The sequence below is a fragment of the Schistocerca serialis genome, chromosome 2 (assembly GCF_023864345.2).
Source record: "Schistocerca serialis cubense isolate TAMUIC-IGC-003099 chromosome 2, iqSchSeri2.2, whole genome shotgun sequence".
NCBI classification, from domain to species: Eukaryota; Metazoa; Arthropoda; class Insecta; order Orthoptera; family Acrididae; genus Schistocerca; species Schistocerca serialis.
The window spans coordinates 717,294,337-717,316,021 of NC_064639.1; the positions used below are offsets into that span (position 1 = coordinate 717,294,337).

Below are 21,685 nucleotides of genomic sequence, written 5' to 3' on the forward strand. Positions count from 1 at the left end.
GAAATCCCTTGTCGATAGCATTCAACACTTCATGCGATTAAAGAAATAGTTGTGTTTCGCAAGAACAATGTTTTCTAAATCCGTGTTGACTGTGCGTCAACAGAGCGTTGTCCTCGAGTTCAGGCACTATGTCCGAACACAATATATGTTGCATAATCCTGCTGCATATCGACGTTAACGATATGGGCCTGTAATTTAGTGGATTAATCCTACTACTTTTCTTGAATATTGGTGTGACCTGCGCAACTTTCCAGTCTCTGGGTACAGATCTTTCGTCAAGCGATCGGCTGTATATGACTTAACTGTGGAGCTGATGCATCAGCATACTCTGAAATGAACCTAACTGGTATACAGTCTGGACCAGAAGACTTGCTTTTATTAAGTGATTTAACTACTCCTCCGATTATATCAAAACTTATTCATGTTGGCAGTTGTTCTTGACTCGAATTCTGGAATATTTATTTCGTTTTCTTTGGTGAAGGAATTTCCGAAGGCTATGTTTGGTAACTTTGCTTTAGTAACACTTATCGATTGTATTTCCATTTCTATAACGCAAAGAGGGCACTGATTGTGTCTTGCCGCTAGCATACTTTACATACGACCAGAACCTCTCTAGATTTTCTTCCAGGTTTCGAGACAAGGTTTCGTTGTGGAAACTATTACAACCATCTCGCATTGAAGTGTGCAATAAATTTCGAGCTTCTGCAAAAAATCGCCAATTTTGGAGATTTTGCATTCGATTAAATATGGCATGCTTTTTTCGTTATTCCTGCAACAGTGTTCTGTTTTGTGTGCCACGGGGGATCACTTCCATCGTGTCTTAAATTACACACATCAAAAAAAAATTTGCAACACTCTGGTTCCCAGAACTCCAGAAGATAGATGTTGACTGCACATATTGTATCACGCACACAGTCCCTTTGACTGTTCAGAGGTGCCACTAAACCCGCTAAAAGATGTAAACAACCATGCAAGAGCAGCGCCTATTAGACGAGGTGGGTCCTACAGACGATCAGTTCGAGTCATTCCACCAGGAGGGATGTACACGGCTCGTGTTGTCTGTAGCTCAACCATGCCTACACGCTCAATACCGCGGTTCGATCGCGTCCGCATTGTTACTTTGTGCGAGGAAGGGTTCTCAACAAGGGAAGTGTACAGGCGTCTCGGAGTGAGCCAAAGCGGTAACATCCCCCAGGCCGTGGCTAAGTCAAGTCTCCGCAATATCCTTTCTTCCAGGAGTGCTAGTTCTGCAAGGTTCGCAGGAGAGCTTCTGTGAAGTTTGGAAAGTAGGAGAGAAGGTACTGGCGGAAGTAAAGCTGTGAGGACGGGGCGTGAGTCGCGTTTGGGTAGCTCGGATGGTAGAGCACTTGCTCGCGAAAGGCAAAGGTCCCGAGTTCGAGTCCCGGTCCGGCACACAGTTTTAATCTGCCAGGAAGTTGGAACAAAAGCGATGTTGTTCGGACATGGAGAAGATACAGAGAGACAGGAACTGTCGATGACATGCCTCTCTCAGGGCGCACAAGGGCTACTACTGCAGTGGATGAACGCTGCCTACGGATTATGGCTCGGAGGAACTCTAACAGCCACCATGTTGAATAATGCTTTTCGTGCAGCCATAGGACGTCGTGTTACGACTCAAACTGTGCGCAATAGGTTGCATGATGCGCACCTTCACTCCCGACGTCCATGGTGAGGTCCATCTTTGCAACCACGACACCATGCAGCGCGGTACAGGTGGACCCAACAACATGCCGAATGGACCGCTCAGGATCGGCATCACGTTCTCTCCTCCGATGAGTGTCACATATGCCTTCAATCAGACAATCGTCGGTGACGTGTTTGGAGGCAACCCGTTCAGGCTGAACGCCTTACACACACTGTCCAGCGAGTGCAGCAAGGTGGAGGTTCCCTACTGTTTTGGGGTGGCATTATGTGGGGTCGACGTTCGCTGCTGGTGGTCATGGAAGGCGCCGTAACGGCTTTACGATACGTTAATTCCATCCTCTGGACCGATAGTGCAACCACATCGGCGGCATATTGGCGAGGCATTCGTCTTCACTGACGACAATTCGCGCCCCCATCGTACACATCTTGTGAGTGATTTCCTTCAGGATAACGACATCGCTCTACTAGAGTGGCCAGCATATTCTCCAGATATGCCCTATCGGACATGCCTGAGTTAGATTGAAAAGGGCTGTTTGTGGTCAACCCACCAACCACTCTGATGGACCTATGCTGAATCGCCATTGAGGAGTGGGACAATCTGGACCAATAGTGCCTTGATGAACTTGTGGATATTATGTTACGACGAATACAGGTATGCATCAATGCAAGAGGACGTGCTACTGGGTATTAGAGGTATCGGTGTGTACAGCAATCTGGACCACCACCTCTGAAGGTCTCTCTGTATGGTGGTGCAACATGCAACGTGTGCTTTTCATGAGCAATAAAAAGGGCGGAAATGATGTTTATGTTGACCTCTATTCCAATTTTCTGTACAGGTTCCGGAACTCTCGGAACCGAGGTGATGCAAAACTTTTTTTGATGTGTGTATTTGGTATAGCGCTCTGAACTGGTGCCGATACCGTCTCTCTGAATTCAAGACACATCTGGTCTACACATACACTGCTAATTTGGAAGGAGTGGAGACTGTCTCTCAGGAATCGAATTTTTATCTGCTTTTTTGAATAGGTACACTTTTCGTTTATTTTTGGAGGATTTGGGGGTTAAATGGTTCAAATGGCTCTGAGCTCTATGGGACTTAACATCTGTGGTCATCAGTCCCCTAGAACTTAGAACTACTTAAACCTAACTAACCTAAGGACATCACACACATCCATGCCCGAGGCAGGATTCGAACCTGCGACCGTAGCAGTCGCGCTGTTCCGGACTGAGCGCCTAGTACCGCTAGACCACCGCGGTCAGCGGGGGTTACAGTATTGAGTCTCGCGTCTCGCTACGAGAATCCTGTGTTTACTAATCTTTGTATCTGTTTTGATGCTCGTTATTATCTCAGGATTATTTGTTGCGAAGAGGTCAAGTGTGTTTTCACAACCGTTTACTATTCGAGCGGGTTCATGAACTAATTGCTCGAAATAATTTTCAGAGAATGCGTTTAGCACAATTTCTGATGATGTTTTATGTGTATCTCTGGATTTAAACGTTTATTTTTGCCTAGATATCGAGGGAACATTGAAGTCACCAACTATAATTGTGTGAGTTGGGTACGTATTTGAAGTTAGACTCAAGTTTTCTTTGTACCATTCAGTAACTCAATAGTCTGAGTTGGGAGGTCAAGAAAAGGATTAATTTGTTATTTTAATCCGGTTGCCAAGAATGACCTCTACCCACGCTAACTCTCAGGAACTATCTACTTCAATTTCGCTACAAGGAACATTACTTCTAATAACAACAAACACGCCACCGCCAACTGTATTTAGCCTATCCTCCACAAAAGTTTCGACTAAATTTCCTCGGCTTTAGCCAGTTTCAGTGCCTATAACGACCTCAGCATCAGTGCTTTCTATTAGCGCTTGGAGCACTGGTACTTTCCCAACAAAACTACAACAGTTTATAACTGCTACACCGATGGTTCCTGGATATAAGTTCTCCCAGTATTCAACCTGCACCTTTTCAGATTGAAACCCTTTATGTTTTTCCCCGAGACCCTCTAATCTAGAAAACCGCCCAGTCCACGCCACGAAGTCCTTGCTGCCCGTGAAGCCGCCTCCTGCTTGTATTGGACTCCTGACCTATTCAGCGGAACCACAAACCCCACCACCGTACGGCTCATGTCGAGGAAACTGCAGCCTACACTGTTGCATAAATGTCTGAGCCTCTGAGTCAGACCCTCCACTCGACTGTGTACGAGGCGTGCAAGGGTAGGTGAAGTGTTTCTCTGTAGAAAAATGGCTCTGAGCACTATGGGACAACATCTATGGTCGTCACTCCCCTAGAACTTAGAACTACTTAAACCTAACTAACCTAAGGACAACACACACATCCATGCCCGAGGCAGGATTCGAACGTGCGACCGTAGCTTTCTCTGTAGAAAAGTAATAACAACACAAATTTTGGTGAAACGTATGCTAGTCTCGCAAGTAGAGCAGGAGAACTTCAGTGAAGCCTAGAAGTTAGGAGATAATGTACTAGTAGAAATAAATCTATGAGCACTAGTCGTGAATCGTACTCCGGTAGCTCAGTCGGTAGAGCACTCAGCCGCGAAAGACGAAAGTCCCGCTTTCGAGCTCCGGTCTGGCAAACAGTCCCAGGAAGTTTCCTATCAGCGCCTTCTCCGCTGCAGGATGAAAAATTAATTCTCGAAACAAATTTTAGTATTGTTCTGAAGAATACCGAGACGTCAATAAGATGTAAGCTCTTAATGTAAAAAGGTGCAAAGGCCTGACGTTCAAAAACGGTGAAATGTGATGTTCTTTCATTAAATAATTAAGGACACAACTGTAAACTAATAATAAAAAGGCCTAATCAATTTTCTACCTATCAAAATGCAAAGGGGAAATACGAACGCCTTCATCCTGTTCCAATGACTGCATCATTACTGCGACTCCGTCTACGTTGCCCCCATTGGCAACGGCTGTCCCTGCGTTTGTTAAACCTCCATTGGGCCCTCAGGACTGCCCTGACTCTTTCCCCGTGTCCATGATGGGGGGGACTGCTCCTCTCCTTCTGGTGCTCCCATCGTACCTCCATCAGGAGAGCAACCCCCTAAATTAACAGGGCTATCGGACCCCGCCACCCCCCTCCCTCCCTCCCCGCCGGGCAGCCGGCCGCTGTGGCCGAGCGGTTCTAGGCGCTTCTGTCCAGAACCACGTGGCTGCTATGGTAGCAGGTTCGAATCCTGCCTTGGGGATGGATGTGTGTGATGTCCTTAGGTTATTTAGGCTTAAAGGTGGGCCTGTCCAGGATTTTGATTTCCATTATTCGCCGCTCCTTATGGAGAACAGGGCAGTCAGGCGAGCAGGGGTAGTGGCGCTTCCCACAGCTGACACAAGTGGGAGAAATCATACATGGAGTGCCCAAGTGCAGAGGACGACCGCAATCCCGGCAGGTGGCGCTGGAGGTACAGCGAGGTGGCCAAACCTCCAGCACCTGAAGCACCGTATAGGAAGAGGGACGTAAGGTTTTCATGTTGCAACGGTAAACTACACCTTGACCTTTTCAGGTAACGAGTCATCCTCAAAATCCAAGATGAAGGCAATGGTATCAACCCTGTTATCTTTGGGTCCTCTATGCATGCGCCGGACGAAATGAACACCCCATGGCTCCAGGCTGGCACGTAGCTCCTCATGCGACTGCGAAAGGAGGTCATGATGGAAAATAATACCCTGGTCCATGTTAAGGCTTCTATGGGGCTTAATCAAGACGGGGACTTCACCCAGCTTGTCACAGGCGAGCAGCGCCCACAACTGGGCTGGGGAGGCCACCTGTATCAAAACCGACCAGCTACACATTTTTGACAACGCTGCCACTTCCCAAACCTATCTTCAAGATGGTCGACAAAAAACTGGGGCTTCGTTCCCTGGAAGGTCTGACGAGACCTGATCGCACGACAGTCCTCCCAAGGTGTAGCCAGGGAGGGGAACGATCGGGAACCATAGGTAGCATAATCGAAGTCATTTCTGACACGCTTAGAGACTGCTGGGGCCGAGCGACCACCAGCTTGATTTGATTTAAAACCCATTTCATTGCGGGTCATCCACCCTGATGCCACCCACTCCGACCAGAGGCTCTCCCTACAGGCGCCACCCAGCCTCAGCAAGGGCCACCTGGCGGAATGGCTATTGCCGGAACCCTTGTGCCCCAGAAGGATGGGTACCTACTCCTTGACATATGCAGAAACATCTCAGCTCTGGCATCAGCAGTGCGATCCCTGTGTTGTCAGGGGGCTACCACCATGAGGATACATGACAACCCCACCACGAAGGACTGGCAACCGCTCTGGATTTCGGGTGCTGAAATGGTCCAGAATTGTGGTGGGCGCGAAGGATGGTACATCGCAGGAGACAAGAAGGAGGCAACCCATAAGGCGTTGAGGGCAAAGCCCGCTACATGATAATAAGTAGCATGCAGGATCTTGGTTGCATGATGGACAAACAAAAAACACCACGTAAGGCGTCCTTCCCCAAATGGCACGGACTAGCAACAGAAATTTGAAAAAAGATGGAGGTCAAACCCGAGGGGACCATCACATACATGCTGAAACGTAAGAGACTCCTTTTAGTCGCCTCTTACGACAGGCAGGAATACCTCAGGCTTATTCTTACCCCCGGACGCGCAGCAAAAAGTAAATCAATTAAAACTTCATAAATGATGTGGCATCTTTTTCAAGCATCTCAGCGTTTATGAGGTCATATCACTTGAACTATATGTCGTACAATGATTTATTTTTGTAGGTACATTTAGCGATATATGTGAATACTATCTGCAACAAATGATTCTAACAGAGTTGGTAGCATAGAATTAATAAACAAAAGTCATGCTTGATGCGGCAGTTTTTCGATGCTTCTCATTGTTTATGACGCCATATTTCCTAAACTATATGTAGTACCGTGATATAATATTGTAGGTACATTTAGTGGCCTATGTGAATACCGTCTGCGAAATTTATTGATAACAGAGTTAGTAGCACAGAAATAACAAATTTAAACATCATGCATGATGCAGAAGTTTTTCAGGCAAATCATTATTTACGGCGTCATATCTCCTGAACTATGGTTGTTGCCTGATAGTAAGGTTATGTGTACCAAGTTTGTTTGAAATCGCTCAAGTGGTTTAGGAGGAGATGTGGAAAAGACATTTTTGTAATATGTGCAGATACAGTGTGTCCCAGAAATGTTACAACATAATTTAGGGATTGAAGAGAGCGCCTTGAGAAACAAATCAAAGATAGGAACCCGTATCTGGAAACATCATCCAACAACATGTATTGGAACTTACGCTGGTTTACCTTCATGTGCATGTATTTTATTTTTCTCTGTTTATTTTTATCGATCAATTCATGTAAGTAGTTTTCGGCAAAGATTAAAATGCGGTAAGCCCAAAGCAATCAAGCCTGTGGAGCTAGTGAGAAAAGATGAAGTGCGTTAATTTTCGTATGTTTGTACAAACTCGTATCGGATATTTCATCAGTCTTGTACTGTCTGCCTTTTCCCGTACATGATAGACAAAGGATGTAGATTTCTGTTTAGTGCACTAATAATGTGAAATATATTAATTATTATGGAACGAAATCAACTACACTTACTAGTACCTTATTTCACGTGATCTATCTGCTTTATCAGTATCTGTAACACTTTGGAGAAGCAAGAGATTAAAGCCGAGCAAGCTAGAAGCTGTAACCTTGGTTGAAAGAAGAAGATTAGGTAACCACTTCATGGTTCAAAGAACTGTAGTCTAAAGCCTGACATTCTGGAGTGTGTGCACTGTGCATATAATAGCTAAGATACACGCTCCCGAGTAAACTCACTATTTTTGCACCTCTTGTGTGGCGCCAGCAAATTTCCTTCGTAATTATTATTCTTAAAATTAGTACTTAATCAGTAGAGACGCTACAGAGCGTCGAAGTTAAAGGGGCCAGCGCCTGCCAGTAGGCCATCCCTTCAGCAGCAAATGAGGCTCTGTGCGCCGGCGCACTGCAGCCGAAACAACTCGCAGTGTTCGCCACTGGAGAAGTTGGAGCTAGCTGCTACGTGGAAAAGGCTTGTCTCCTATCAATTCGATGCTCTGTTCCCTTGATGAATGACAGTTTCAGACACGAATTTCCATATGCAGTTTATTTTTCTCTTGAATCATCTAAGCGCCGGCCACTGTGATCGAGCGGTTCTAGGCGATCCAGTCCGGAACCGCGCTGCTGCTACGGTCGCAGGTTAGAATCCTGCCTCGGGCATGGATGTGTGTGATGTCCTTAAGTTAGTTAGGTTTAAGTAGTTCTAAGTTATAGGGGACTGATGACCTCAGATGATAAGTCTCATAGTTCTCAGAACCATCTGAACCATTTGAATCCTCTAAATTCCCCACTGTTTTCGGGTTCGTAGGAGAAACCTGTGTCCTAAACAGTCATTCACGAAGGCAACAGAGCATCGCATTCATAGAAGACAAGGTCTGTGTACGCAGCAGCTAGGTCCATCCTCTCCATTGGCGATCGTGGCAATCAGTTCCTATCACTGGACAACGAACAGGATTGCGAGACGTTCCGCCTACGGCCCGTGAGCGTAAGAAGTCACGTTTACTGCCGAAAGGCTGGCCTAGTGGCGGACACCGGTGCCTTTAGCGTCGTTGGATGATGTTTCCAGTGCCGGCCGCTGTGGCTGAGCAGTTCTAGGCGCTCCAGTCCGGAACCGCGCTGCTGCTACGGTCGCAGGTTCGAATCCTGCCTCAATCATGGATGTGTGTCATGTCCTTAGGTTAGTTAGGTTTAAGTAGAATGAGATTTTCACTCTGCAGCGGAGTGTGCGCTGATATGAAACTTCCTGGCAGATTAAAACTGTGTGCCGGACCGAGACTCGAACTCGGGACCTTTGCCTTTCGCGGGCAAGTGCTCAATCAACTGAGCTATCCAAGCACGACTCACGCCCCGTCCTCACAGCTTTAACTCCGCCAGTACCTCGCCTCCTACCTTGCCCGCGAAAGGCAAAGGTCCCGAGTTCGAGTCTCGGTTCGGCACACAGTTTTAATCTGCCAGGAAGTTTCATAGGTTTAAGTAGTTGTACGTCTAGGGGACTAATGACCTCAGATGTTAAGTCTCATAGTGCTTAGAGCCATTTGACCATTTATTGTTTCCAGACAAGAAAGAGTTCCTATCCTCGATTTGTTCCTCAAGACACCCTCTACAGCCCCTCTAAGTTTGTCGCAACTTATCTGGCACACCCTAGACATAACTGTTCGATGTGTGCCAGTTTTTGATCACTTTGTATACAGTTGAAGAAACGATACCATCACCCTGTGGCGGCTGGCGCATCAATTCAAAAGCTCGTAGCCACAGGACACTGATACTTCTTGCACCAGGAAGTAGTTCCAGAGTCAAGACTTCAGTTGACGGAAACGTACAACCTTTCACTAGATAATGTTTACAATGAGAAAGAAACTGTTGCTCACTTGGAAGCAGGATGTGAAAGTCAGACTTCCTTTTTGAGACTGATCGGCAGCTGGTAGCTATAGCAGCAATCGCCTCTCCCCTGCGGCCCGCCCTCTACACTTCGCCGCTGCCTCCTGGACATGCAGTCTCTCTGCAGGAAACGGCACAGTTAGCCAACAGCTTCGCAGAGCTTCGTACGCTCCAGTTACGAGGTATTTCATTCTTTTGCAGTTATGCGGAATTTACCCCTTGTTTGTTTGACCGGCGTGGTATCCTTTGAGCTCCTTTTCCATTGTAAAGATTTGAAAATGCGTCATCCCGTTGTAGCAGCAAGTTCCCTGAGCCAAGCAGACCAAGTGACCGAAAGCCGGAAAATCGCAAAATTCAGTTCTGCAGTATTGTTCCCTCAATGAAGGTATGAGAGAAAGTTCACTAGAGGAATGCGTTAGAAGAGCTCAGTGTTGGTTGCATACTCTGTGGAGGCACCGTCATGACAGTGATGTAGACGACGCCGGCGAAGGCCGCCCAGGACACGGAGCGGTACAAGCAGTAGGTGACGAGGCCCAGCTGCAGGAACGAGATCCACAGCCAGTTGGCGTACGTGGACGCCACATCGAAGCGCGCCACGTCGTTGGACATGAGATTGATCACTTGTCCGGTCGCCGTCACGTCCATAGACTGCTTGTTGATGCGGAGCACCTGCGGCACATTGCAGACCCGCTGTCAATTTCTCAAGGGCTCTCAGTAACTGGTTATGAAAGTTTAAGTGATCCCAATTACACTGAAGCGCCAAAGAAACTAGTATAGGCATGCGTATTCAAATACAAATCTGTCTGGTGGCTGCAAGTCTGTTGTTTAACAGAGAGGTGTTTACTGTTGTGTTTTTCTAAAATTACGGGTAACTTTTGTTAGTGAATGATTTCAGACACTACTGCGTGTTGAATTTTACTAATTTTTGGAGTATCTTCGTTTAACAAAAAAAAAATCTATATGAAGAGTATAAGTCCCCTTAAGCTCAATCAATCGTTCCGTCCCTTGACTTCCAGCCCCGCTACACCGGGAATCCTAACGATTTTCGCCTGTTATCGACAGTGATATCCCGGGAATTCCAAGACTTTGCAGTATTATTTAATTTTACGTCTGAAGTCGCAAAACGAATGACAAAAGAAATATTTTTCTGTGATGTAATTACAAACTATTGATTTTATAGTTTCCTTCCCCGCGTCTTGCCAAATCTCATGATTCCAGGTCAATGGGAAGTACCTTATACTTTTCATAAGGAGTTTTCAACTATCAAAATATGTGACATAAATCGCCATATCTTTTGATTACAGTGACTTAGAAGATAACCTTTTTTACGCAACCAAGGGGCCATAGACCTTAATACGTGACGTAAATTTTAACTTGATACGTCTACTCCTTCTTAAGTAAAAAGTGTCTTAACAGACGGACAGACAGTTGGATAACAAATGACAGTTTTTTGTGTGATATAGTTTTTTAGCAGCCGTCACAGGCGGGATTAGATACATGATGAAGTTAGCGGTGCATAAAAAAAGTTATTCAGGCGGGATTAGATACATGATGAAGTTAGCGGTGCATAAAAAAGTTATTTGGTAAATACTGCCACAAGGCAGGTGGATTTGATAGAGGCAAAATGAGTTACATATTAAACAGTGTGATAATTTATTATGCCTTTCTTAGAGTTACATGGTTCTTTAAGCTCTGATTTATAACTATGGAATGAATTTCCGTATTATACTCTAAGAATATATGAACGCATATGTGGTGCACATCACACATTGAACCATACAACGGCGCTGATTCAGGAGATGAATGTAGAAGTCACAGATATGGAGTACATTATTATACACACTAGAGATCCAAGGTGATGGCACAAGTAGTCACCTGATCATGGCGTCATATATTCTTGTAGCTGTAATCCAATTATAACGCACTATGGTGCTGGGTGATTATTAGTGCTATATATACGCTTGAAAATTTTAGTATGTTTGACCCAACTCTGGTGGAAATATATTATGTAGATTTCTTACCAACTCTGTCCTTCATATTGTTTTGAGATATGAATGCACCGTAACTTTCGTATCACGACGTAAAATTCAAGTAAATCATTTAACTTTTTTGTGTCTCGAGGACAGTCACAAATATTATACTGAAATTACTTTTGAGCAGGGAGTGGAAATAAAAACAAAATGATACAACTTGTTCATCTTATTCACTTAGATCAGAAGTGCACTAAACACCATCTAGACATGACATATGTCTAGTGCTCCGTTGCTTTACAGAAACACTAAAAAAGATATGTTGCCTGTTTATAACTGGAAATACTGCTTACAAATTGGTGTATCCCACTGCCCTGCCTCTGAGAGAAGCATCACAGATTGGGAAAGCTCGCAGACACTTTAAAAAATATACAGATTTTTGGTCAGAAAGCCCTGGATCTGTCGTTAAGATTGCAGGTTGTGACAAGTCTTGCACTCAATTTAGTAAACTGGTGACTATCTCGTATCCTTTTCATGAGTTTTTGTGTGCAAATCTCACTTGCAGAATCTCTCTTGTCTTTCTTCACATTGAGTTAGATTCAGAGCAGGCGGTGATCTGACTTTCTCTGGAATAGGCATCTGTAACCTCATGCGCATACTAGTAGCGTTGTTTTAATACTTATTTCCTGATTTTCAGGAGAATTGTAACGTATTTCCCCGTGAATCTGATATGTGGATATTAATGGTGTGTCAGATGCTCTTACTCGATGTTTGCCCCATCGCTACTCTCTCAAATAGTGAATAGTTTGTCTACTGGTAACGTCTTTGATACTCTCTCACTCACTGAGAATTCGTTGCAGGTTCGTATAGTTACCAGGTTAGTTCAACGAAGGTACAGAACTTCGAACATTTAGTCAATCAGCAGCAAGCTCCTCTGGTAGATGCTGCAGTAGAGGTGTGGATTATACAGTGTTCCTTGGAGAGATTATCATAAGTGCTGCCACTATACATGACTCAACTGGATACTTCTATCCCGCAGCACGTTTTTCAAATTCAATGACCACTGTAACCTCTTTGTCTGGTGCTACCCCACACTCACAGGTCTTTTAGACTTCCAGGTTGTGTTTTATTTGCTCACGAATGGTACCTATTCAATGTCCTCAGTACGTTGCAAGCGTCTGTCTATGGTGAGAACTGTGCATAGCTATGAGTGTTTTATGTTGGAGCTAGGTGATGTCAGTAACCGAAGGAGCTGAAGTGTACTGGGGTTTAGAGAGACATCATATCGAAGATTTACACCGCATACAGGGAAAATACCTCTGCTAGTGTTTTTGCTTATAAAATAACATTCCGATTCGACCAGTGGATAGTTCTAACATTAGTGTCTCAATACTTTTGATCATTTATTGTTTACGCAATTTACATATTAAAAAAATAGATGCAGTTGATGGATACTTTTTCCTGAGTTACACAGAGGCACGATGTAAGGAGAAGGCAGCGTGCGACTGCCATCTGTGTGAGATATCAGAGACGTACCATCAAGGCTACTGGCTTCGACTCCGGCGGCAGCGCTCTCTCTCTCTCTCTCTCTCTCTCTCACTCAATCTCTCTCTCTCCCCTTCTCTCTGAGAGTGTGTGTGTGTCGCCCAGTGGCAGTAAGTTGAAGTAAATGACATCTGCCAGAGGCGCGCCACATCACGTTTAAACAGCAGCACGCGTGATACTACGTCTGTGGTATGTTTGTATCAAGTTTAGGGCAGTTTCATGGTGCTGTAGAAATGTCGCAATTACGATCGTGCACACAGCAGGTGATACATGTCAAGTAGAGAGACGCATGCTGCTGTCATCGACAAATAAAGCACACTGATTAATTCCTACTTCACTTCTGTGTGAGCTTTGATGGTTGCTCCGATATAAAGTGACAATTCGACTTTGGTAGCGGTAATGGCGGTGTTACGCACACTTTCTTGTCGAATGTTTATGGCGTGATACTGAACATAACATCATCATTCTTCGATGATCAGACCATGGCTTCCATCACAGCCAATTTACAGGATGATGGTTGTGGTGTAGAAATGCAGTTCTCAACCATAGTTCTTACTGGTCTCGGTGGCCGAGGTCAATCGGCTCTCAGCCCTGTTGTGAAGCGCTCGTGTGCGGGGCTCGGCGCAGTGCGCCAATAGCGGGCCGTTGTTTACTCGCGCGAGTAGCGAAATAGTAGTTTCAACAGATCACCTCGAACGATGATGGCGCTTTCGCACCAGTGATCTCTATACAACCTGAATGTAGAAGTCTGGTCTCTGAGTATAGAACTGCAGCGTGTCTACAAATACACGTGCTTTGCATCGTCCCCATATTGTAGTTTGGCAAAACAAATTTCCATCGTTCTGCACGTGACAAAGAATTGCAGACTAATTTTTTTGTTTTGAACTTTATGTCAACGTATGATGTAATAGGCTGATGAGGGAGCGGAATTGAAAAGTATTTTCTTTTCGTGTTCTACTGACATTTCCTAGCACCCATGTTGTAGTTTGGCAAGAAATGAAATATGAGCATCTATGGCTGGCACGATCAGATAGCTGAAGTTCAACATCCAGCTAGTATAGAGATCACTGTTCCACACCGAAAGGCGACGATAAAATTATAGTTCCATGCCCAGTACACACGACATAAGGTACAGGAAGTAGTGTGTTTCCTGCGTGAAGTATATGTACGCCCATCCACTCTATAGGAACTCCTCAGTATACTTCCCTCGATCATCTCCAACATGGCTTACCTCAAATTTGTCGATGAAGCAGCTCGCAAACGGCTTATTTGCCGTTCCACTGATAGATATCGTTTCCGTCACTCTGACGGAAATGTTGGAGTAGTGACTGTCAACCATGCAGAACTCGGGATTCGGACCATACGAATCTCTGAGCTGCCTATTGAAGTTCCAGCCACGGTTGTTATGGACGCGCGGTTCTAGGCGCTTCAGTCTGGAACTGCGCGACCGCATGGATGTGTGTGATGTCCTTAGGATAGTTAGGTTTAAGTAGTTCTAAGTTCTAGGGGACTGATGACCTCTGAAGTTAAGTCCGATAGTGCTCAGAGCCATTTGAACAATTTTTTTTTTTTGTTATGGACGCGCTGCAGTCTTACAAGGAGGTACTAAGCCACACTGGGGAAAAGTGGCACACCTTTGACATGTATCCTGTCTTGAACAGAGTGCGTCAAATCTGAATCGAACTGTGCAAACACATCCCATCGTACGTGACCATTGGTGGTAGTCGAGTTATCGTCATTTATTATGATCAACCACAGACTTACTCCGGGTGTGGGCAGAAGGGGCATTTTGACTCAATGCCTGCAGAGATGTCTTGTTCAGATACCCCGTGCTGACAAGACATCTACTCGGCAGCCTTTTTTTTTACTAAGAGGTGGAGCCGCTCCACGCCCACACCAGCATGCCCACCAACACAAAAGGTCTACTGCCATATCTGCATAATGGTTAGTTTTCATTCAAGTGAGTTCTCAGAGGATGTGGGTACTGCGATGTTAGCGTACGTCTGGTTAATCTTAACCATTAATACGCGCTCATCTGGAGACAGAGTGGGTCGAAAGCAACGGTTTCACTCGGCAACCAGCACTCTGGCTGTTACATACGTTGACAGAGTGAGGAACTCTATGAACGTGGATGCTGTCCTATTCCAGTTACCAACCCCTATGCTCTGGTTTCTGCTCCCACGATGCCACGGCCTGCGTCGGAACCGTTGACGTGCTAGAAAACAGCGATCACGTCTTCACTTCATCCACGTGAAGAAGGAGAGCACCTGAAAGTCGATTCAAGCTCGGACACAGAGATGTGGAAGGTGCCTATTGTTCGTTGTGATTCATAGGACGCAGACACGCGTTCCACGAGGAGAAGTTTCCCATACGACGAAAGAAGAGGGGGCTACCTGCAGGAAATGCTTCGCAGGACAGTGACATGTTGCAGGAAGATGAGGAAAATCCTTCTGTGCCCTGGGCTAGGACCCTGCTCCAGAGCTTTCTGTTTCGCCGTTGGCACCGACCGCCCATGAAAAAGACAGTTTGACGATGCTCAACCCACTGACGAGCTCTCTGGAGAAATTTTGGTTAAGACACCAGATGAAAGTCATCCATCACTTAACGTACCGCACCTCCAACTTGGTGATTGGGCGTCTGAGGTGGAGATGGAAAGAACGATGTTATACTTGAGCGATGCCCATGGTCGGCAGATCATTGGATTGGCATCTTGTCTCAGCCAAACATTAATATACGTGTTGTCGGTGACAGGGGTGATCAGACAGGTGACGTGGTGCTGACTAGCTTAAATAACTGCAGGATATGCCATCGTACTTCCCAATGACCCATGTGTATTGGATAGGTACAGGCAATGTCAACGGCATTAGTTCCACGATCAAAACCCAGCTGTTAAAGGACACGATTCAGGCAATGGACATTGATATCGGGCTTCTTCAAGTGGTAGAGCCGGATCTTTGCCTGGATGTTTACGGATACTCAAAAATGGTTCAAATGGCTCTGAGCACTATGGGACTCAACATCTTAGGTCATAAGTCCCCTAGAACTTAGAACTACTTAAACCTAACTAACCTAAAGACATCACACACACCCATGCCCGAGGCAGGATTCGAACCTGCGACCGTAGCAGTCCCACGGTTCCGGACTGCAGCGCCAGAAGCGCTAGACCACCGCGGCCGGCTACGGATACTCATCTTACGTCAATCCAACTACCAAAGGTGGCTGTGGTATGGCCATACTAACTTGCGATGGCATATAAGCAACAGATATACAGTATTTGCTACCAGCGCAGGGCGTTGTGCTCACCATCAGTGCAGTCCACCTTGTGCATCTGTACGCCCTATCTGGTAAGGCGAATCGTCTAGGGCGAACAGTCTATTAATCTACTGAGGTAGTACCATTGTTTCAACGTGCTACAGCGCACTTAGAGGTGAGTGAGGACTTAAACAACGTCTTGTGCCCTTAGGATCAGATCCCCCACAGCCCAGTGTCCGACCTTTCATGTGATGGTCAGGAACCTAGCTTTGCACGATACGTGGCCAATAATTCACGGTGAAGGACTCGGATGTTCATACTTCGCCAGCCACTCGGCCAGCAGGTTAGGCAGGATTTACGTTTCCCTAAGTCTTCGAGCAGAGACTGTTGGTGCCAAGCTGTAGTCCACTGCGTTCACTAACCATCAGGTCTTCATCTGCGCTGTGACCTTGTCATGACAACAAATGTGCCGTAGAAGAAAACATTGGCGTCTTAACATCGACTTTCTCTGGGATTAAGCTTGCCATCTAGCCATCACTGATATCAGGCACAAATTTGAACGACGTCATACCTTGATTCCGCGGTATGAGGGTGGACACATTGCGCTAACCCAGCTATTCGCCACATGCTCATGGTATATGGACGAGACAGAGCACTTTGGCAACGATCGACCTCTGAATTTTGCTACACGGACTTGAGGGTACTAGTGTCACAACCACTATCGCAAGACAGTCAAATAGCTGTCCACTGGACACAGGCATGACTCCAGCAGATGATAGCTGGCAGATTGGAAAGCACATAGGTTCGAAAAAGTCTGTAAAATTCCATCCCAGATGAATATGCTGCTCTCTATCACAGAGAAGGGAGTCATCGGAAGAAGCGACCCATCACAGGCAGTTGTTGTTGTGGACGGGCAAGATGCACGGACACACACCACCATCTGCCGTCTCCTCATAGATTATTAACGCACTCTCGATCTGGCCTGTCAGTGGACTGACAGCGATATTGAGAACGTCCTAGACGACTTGCTGCCTTTCGGTAGGGTACAAGAAGACAACACATTTTTGGAGGCCATCATGCTTGAAGAATTACGTAAGGCCAGGTCGCGCGACGCGAGAAGCAAATCCCCTGGATCTGATAGTCTTCCGCTTGCATTTTAAGCACAATTACTTAGGTGATGGAGGAAGTTTGGCGGCATATGTAAACTCCTGGATCCGGATGTTCGCGTCCCCCCTCCCCCCCCCCCTCTCCCAAATGCGAATTTTCTGAGGACGTGGTAATCCATGTGCCAAAACCAAACAAAGGTGCAGACCGCAAGACTTCTGGTTGTTGACGTTAGTGAATTCGGATTACAAGCTGTTCGCACGCTTGCTTCGTGCTCGCCTCCTTGCTACTATCAAGGATGCCAGTCACGCCGACCAAACATGTCTGGGGGTGGCAGTAACATACACACGGCATTAAGCTCTTACAGAGGCCTGGTGGCGCTCATTCCGGCGTGTCTTTTAGGGCGACCTCATGACTGTTGACCTGGAGCAGGTGTTTGTCCCATTTGACTCAGTTCCTTGCAGGCTGCCTTAGAGAAGATGGGTTTGTCCCCAGTATCAGCTGGTGTGGTTCTCCATCTCAGCCACAGGGCCCCTTCCAGTGATGGTCAATGGTTTCTGCTCGCCACCATTCACTAAAGAGCGCTTGGTGCGACAAGGCTGCCCTCTGCCAGCCTTTCTCCTCGCCGTCGCCCACGAGCCTGCGCTTCATAGTTTACTTCAGCGTTTGGAAGACATTCGCCTTTGCAGCTTGCATTTTAAAAGTTGTGGCTACACAGATGATGTAGTTTTCTTGGTGAGGTCGGTAGAAGACACATGTACAGCGATCGCGTAGTTTCAGCGCTATGGCGAGGTAGCTGGCACCGTATCAACCTCGAGAAGTCGCACTGTACGGAAGTGGGCAGAGGACTATCAGTACACCGGTGCCCATTACGAACGTCCTGGTGATGAAATGTTTCGGAGTGACCTTCCATTGGGAACATGCGGCATACAGCAGCAACTACGTGTCACAGCCTGCTTAAGATGATCCACCCACCAGTTGGTTTTCACACCTCTTGAATGCTTGATTGATTACACGGGTACATTTTGTGAACATCTATCTCACCCAAAACTTAATCATTACACACACGTTCTCGCACTGCCCGATACAGTGGCTGTGAAGTTCCAGATGGCCTTCGGTTATTTCTTCAGCGATGGTAGGGTGTTCAAGACTCGTTATGAGACACTGATGTTGTTCACAGATGCGAGAGGTATTGGAATGATAGATATGCAAAACAGGGCACGTGCTCTCCTTCGGCAGACGATGCATCACCTACATGCTTTGGAAACTAAAACTCACAGGTAAGCTGATTGAGGAGATGGTGCTTTAGTCCCTCCAGCCGCCTTTCTATTGGACATATCTCGCCACCATTCCGTCACTTTAGAACCTACATCATTAGCATGAGTTATCTGTTGGATGTCCTGCCGATTACATGGGCGCCTAGAACCAAGGGCTTCAACCGTAAATTTCAACGGACGCTGCTTGCTAAAGTGATTGACTGCCGACAACCGGCAGTTGGAGTAACATACACTCGCCTTTCCCTCCCATTGCGGTTAGGGTTCTGGGGTATATGATAAAGACTGAAAAATTCCCCAGCTGACGAGGTTTATACACTATAAATTTTTTTCAGGTATCCTCTTTGCTCCAGATGCGCCGCTGTCGACACCTGCATGCACCGTTTCGTTTGCGATAGGGCTGTCGATTGTTGGATCTTCACACATCGCATGTTGGCACTGTTGCTGCGACGGATGCCTCAGTCCATAGAACGCACCGAAATGATCCACCCTGACGTCAGTTGCTACCCTGCTACTCGACATAACGCCACACCGGGGGTTAAAGGCATGGCGTTGTCACACTTTTTTTGGCGACGGCGTTACTGAGTCGTTAGATTTTTGAACTGTTTAACGAGCAACACACCGCTTTATGGCGCAAGGTGCCTCGTTGTTTGCTCTTTGTGAATTACTTGGGGTCATTGTTTGCTTCCCTCCCCCCCCCCCCCCCCCCCAGAACATTGGGGTTTACAGGATGAGAGAAGAGACTGAAGATGGAGCATAGGATGGATTGATGAAAGATATAACGGTAGTTATACAGTGTTTAACCATCGATGAACAAGAAGACTACTCCGACATTCTGCCTTTTTTTCGAAATGATCGGAGACGTATTCTACATATGTTCATGTGCAGAGCCTGAAGTGGTGGCAAACAACTGTCCTAGTTGGCTTTAAGGTTGAAAGTGGCAGTGGCAGAAGATATTGTTTTTGTTTGTCGGTTAAATTGGTTTCTGGGGGTAGTATGGCTATTAGGGGGCAATGCCTGAAGTGGAAGAGGTCTAGAGGGAGGGAATACAAAACAGGTCGGTAGAACACTTGGCTGTGAAAACCACAGGTCCTGGGAATGGAAAAAATTGTCAGTGAGAGCATTCCCTGCGGAACATAAGGTTCCAAGTTCGAACCGTGATCTGGCACATACAGGGTGACAATTACTGATCTATATGAAAAAATCATCGTAACTTCTGAACGGTTTATGTTAGGACGCTCAAACTGCACGGTCGGCCGCCAAACATGATGGGAATTAGTATGCGTATTGGTTTAGCGGCGCCCACTTCCATTTGGATGGGTTCGTCAATGAGCAAAATTGGCGCATTTAGGGGACTGAGAATCCCCATTTCGCGATCGAGAAGTCTCTTCACGCTGACCGGGCGAAAGAAATTCTCTGTAGAAGGAGTAGAAGTAATAATACTTACATACCGTTTCTCCACTGTGGGTGTGAAACCCCAAGAACTTTAAGTTGTTCATTTATTTGTTTGCTCATTGCAACATGCTCTATTCCACTTTTTGTAATATTACAATGTGTTTCGTATGTCTATGTGGAATGTAGTGTAATGTTTGTGATGGATGACGATGATGACGATGAGAGAAGGGAGAGAATGAAACCTGCTGCAGGTACAAAGCCGATTCCTCCCGAATAGCACCAAATGGGCTGCCAAGCTTGACCTCCCAATTCAACGAATAGATCACCTTCAACTGTGTCACAAGTCCTCACTTTATGAGACACTCCGGAGAGGTTTGGTATTCAAATAAAGACATTGGCGAGAAAGTCTGGTGATCAGGAACTTTACACCGCAACCTCTCCTCCCTTTGACGATCAAATACTGGCAGTGAAAATTTTTTCCATCACCAGGATTCGAACGGGCTTGCCATGAGTCGAACGCCAGTGCACAAAAATGCATTAACAACCTTTTTTTATTATTTCACAAGTGAGCACCTCTTGGGTCCACCAAGATCTGGTGACGCACTCAGCTGTCATCCATACAAGGAATAAACTTATGGTTCACAAAAAACTTAAAAATGGTCAGACATTGACACAACCTGAAAGATTAAAACTACAGGGTGACAATTATTGAACTATATTAAAATAAAACGTAAATTAGTTACAAACTACGGCGTGCACACACTATATTCAAAATGTAAACGTCACTGCAGAAATCCAGAATTAGGTTATGACATGTTCGATATGCCTGCCACCATTGGCGATGATGTGGCGCAGACGAATAGCGAAATTGTTTTGACCAGCTGATGTGTCAGAACATAGAAGCTTTCGATGATCTCCTGAATGGCTGTTTTCAGCTCAGCGGGTTATTGCTGCACACCTTATCTTCAATATAGCTCCATAAAAAGGAGTAGCATGTGTTCAGATCCGACCAATGTGACGTCCAATCGAGGCCCATGACAGTGGTCTCTGGATACCCCAGAGCCACGATGCGGTCCCCAAAGCTCTCCTCCACAACATCAAACACTCTCCCGCTTCGATGGGGTCGAGTTCCGACTTCCATGAACCACATCTTGTCGAAATCAGCGCACTTTGGATAATGTGGATGAAATCATCTTCCAAAACCTTCACATACCGTTCGGTAGTCACCGTGCAATCAAGGAATATCGCACCAATTATTCCGTGACCGGAAATTGCACACAACACAGTCACCTGGTGAGGGTGAAGAGGCGTCTCGATCGCGAAATACGAATTCTGTCCCTCAAATGCGCCAATTTTGTTTATTGGCGAACCCATCCAAATGAAAGTAGGCGTCGCGAAACTAATATGCATACTAATTCCCATCATGCCCCCGCGGCCGACCGTGCAGCTTGAAAGTACTAAAGCAAAACCGTTCAGAAGTTATGGCGATTTTATTTCACTTAGTTCAATAATTGTCTCCCTGTATGTCTCTTAAACCGATTCATCAAATTATCTGATCGACGACTGCTTACAAAGTGCGCTCTCAGACAGAAACACCCTTTCAAAATACGCCATAGAAATACGTCTCAAGGTTCCATCCTTCGAATTTATGACGTAACATTCAATATATACTTCTATGTTCGTTACCCCCTAATACATTTGTTTGGAATGTTGCAGCATCCACAAACACTGAGTCTGACCCAGCTTTGCAGTAAATTTTAATTAAACAGTGCAAAACTAACCTTTCTGTAAAGTAGAGAGCAACAGGCTACCCTTATCCTCATGCCGATGAAGGTGGCAAGCATGTTGTAGTGGTGGTAGCAGAATAGCTTCAAGAAGTTGATGATCACTAGCAGACTCGCGTATACGTATGCTTCCTGGTCGGTTATCTTACTGTCTGGGTTGAAATACTCAATGGTCAGCCCAAGAAGGTAGGGTTGTGCGACTCTGTAACACAAAGGACAGTAGAAAACTGATAACAT

The 21,685-nt window shown here is 45.9% G+C and overlaps 1 protein-coding gene across 1 annotated transcript in view; it reads right to left on the reverse strand.

Annotated features, from left to right (window-relative positions):
• Nucleotides 1-21,685, reverse strand: part of LOC126456357 (ATP-binding cassette sub-family C member 4-like) — a 246,976-nt gene extending 225,291 nt beyond the window's left edge. Inside the window, exons 1-2 of the mRNA XM_050092111.1 lie at nt 21,446-21,685; nt 9,568-9,793 (exon numbers count right to left, since the gene is read on the reverse strand). Of these exons, the coding sequence (XP_049948068.1) occupies nt 9,568-9,793; nt 21,446-21,685 (466 nt within the window). The remainder of the gene's footprint in view (nt 1-9,567; nt 9,794-21,445) is intronic.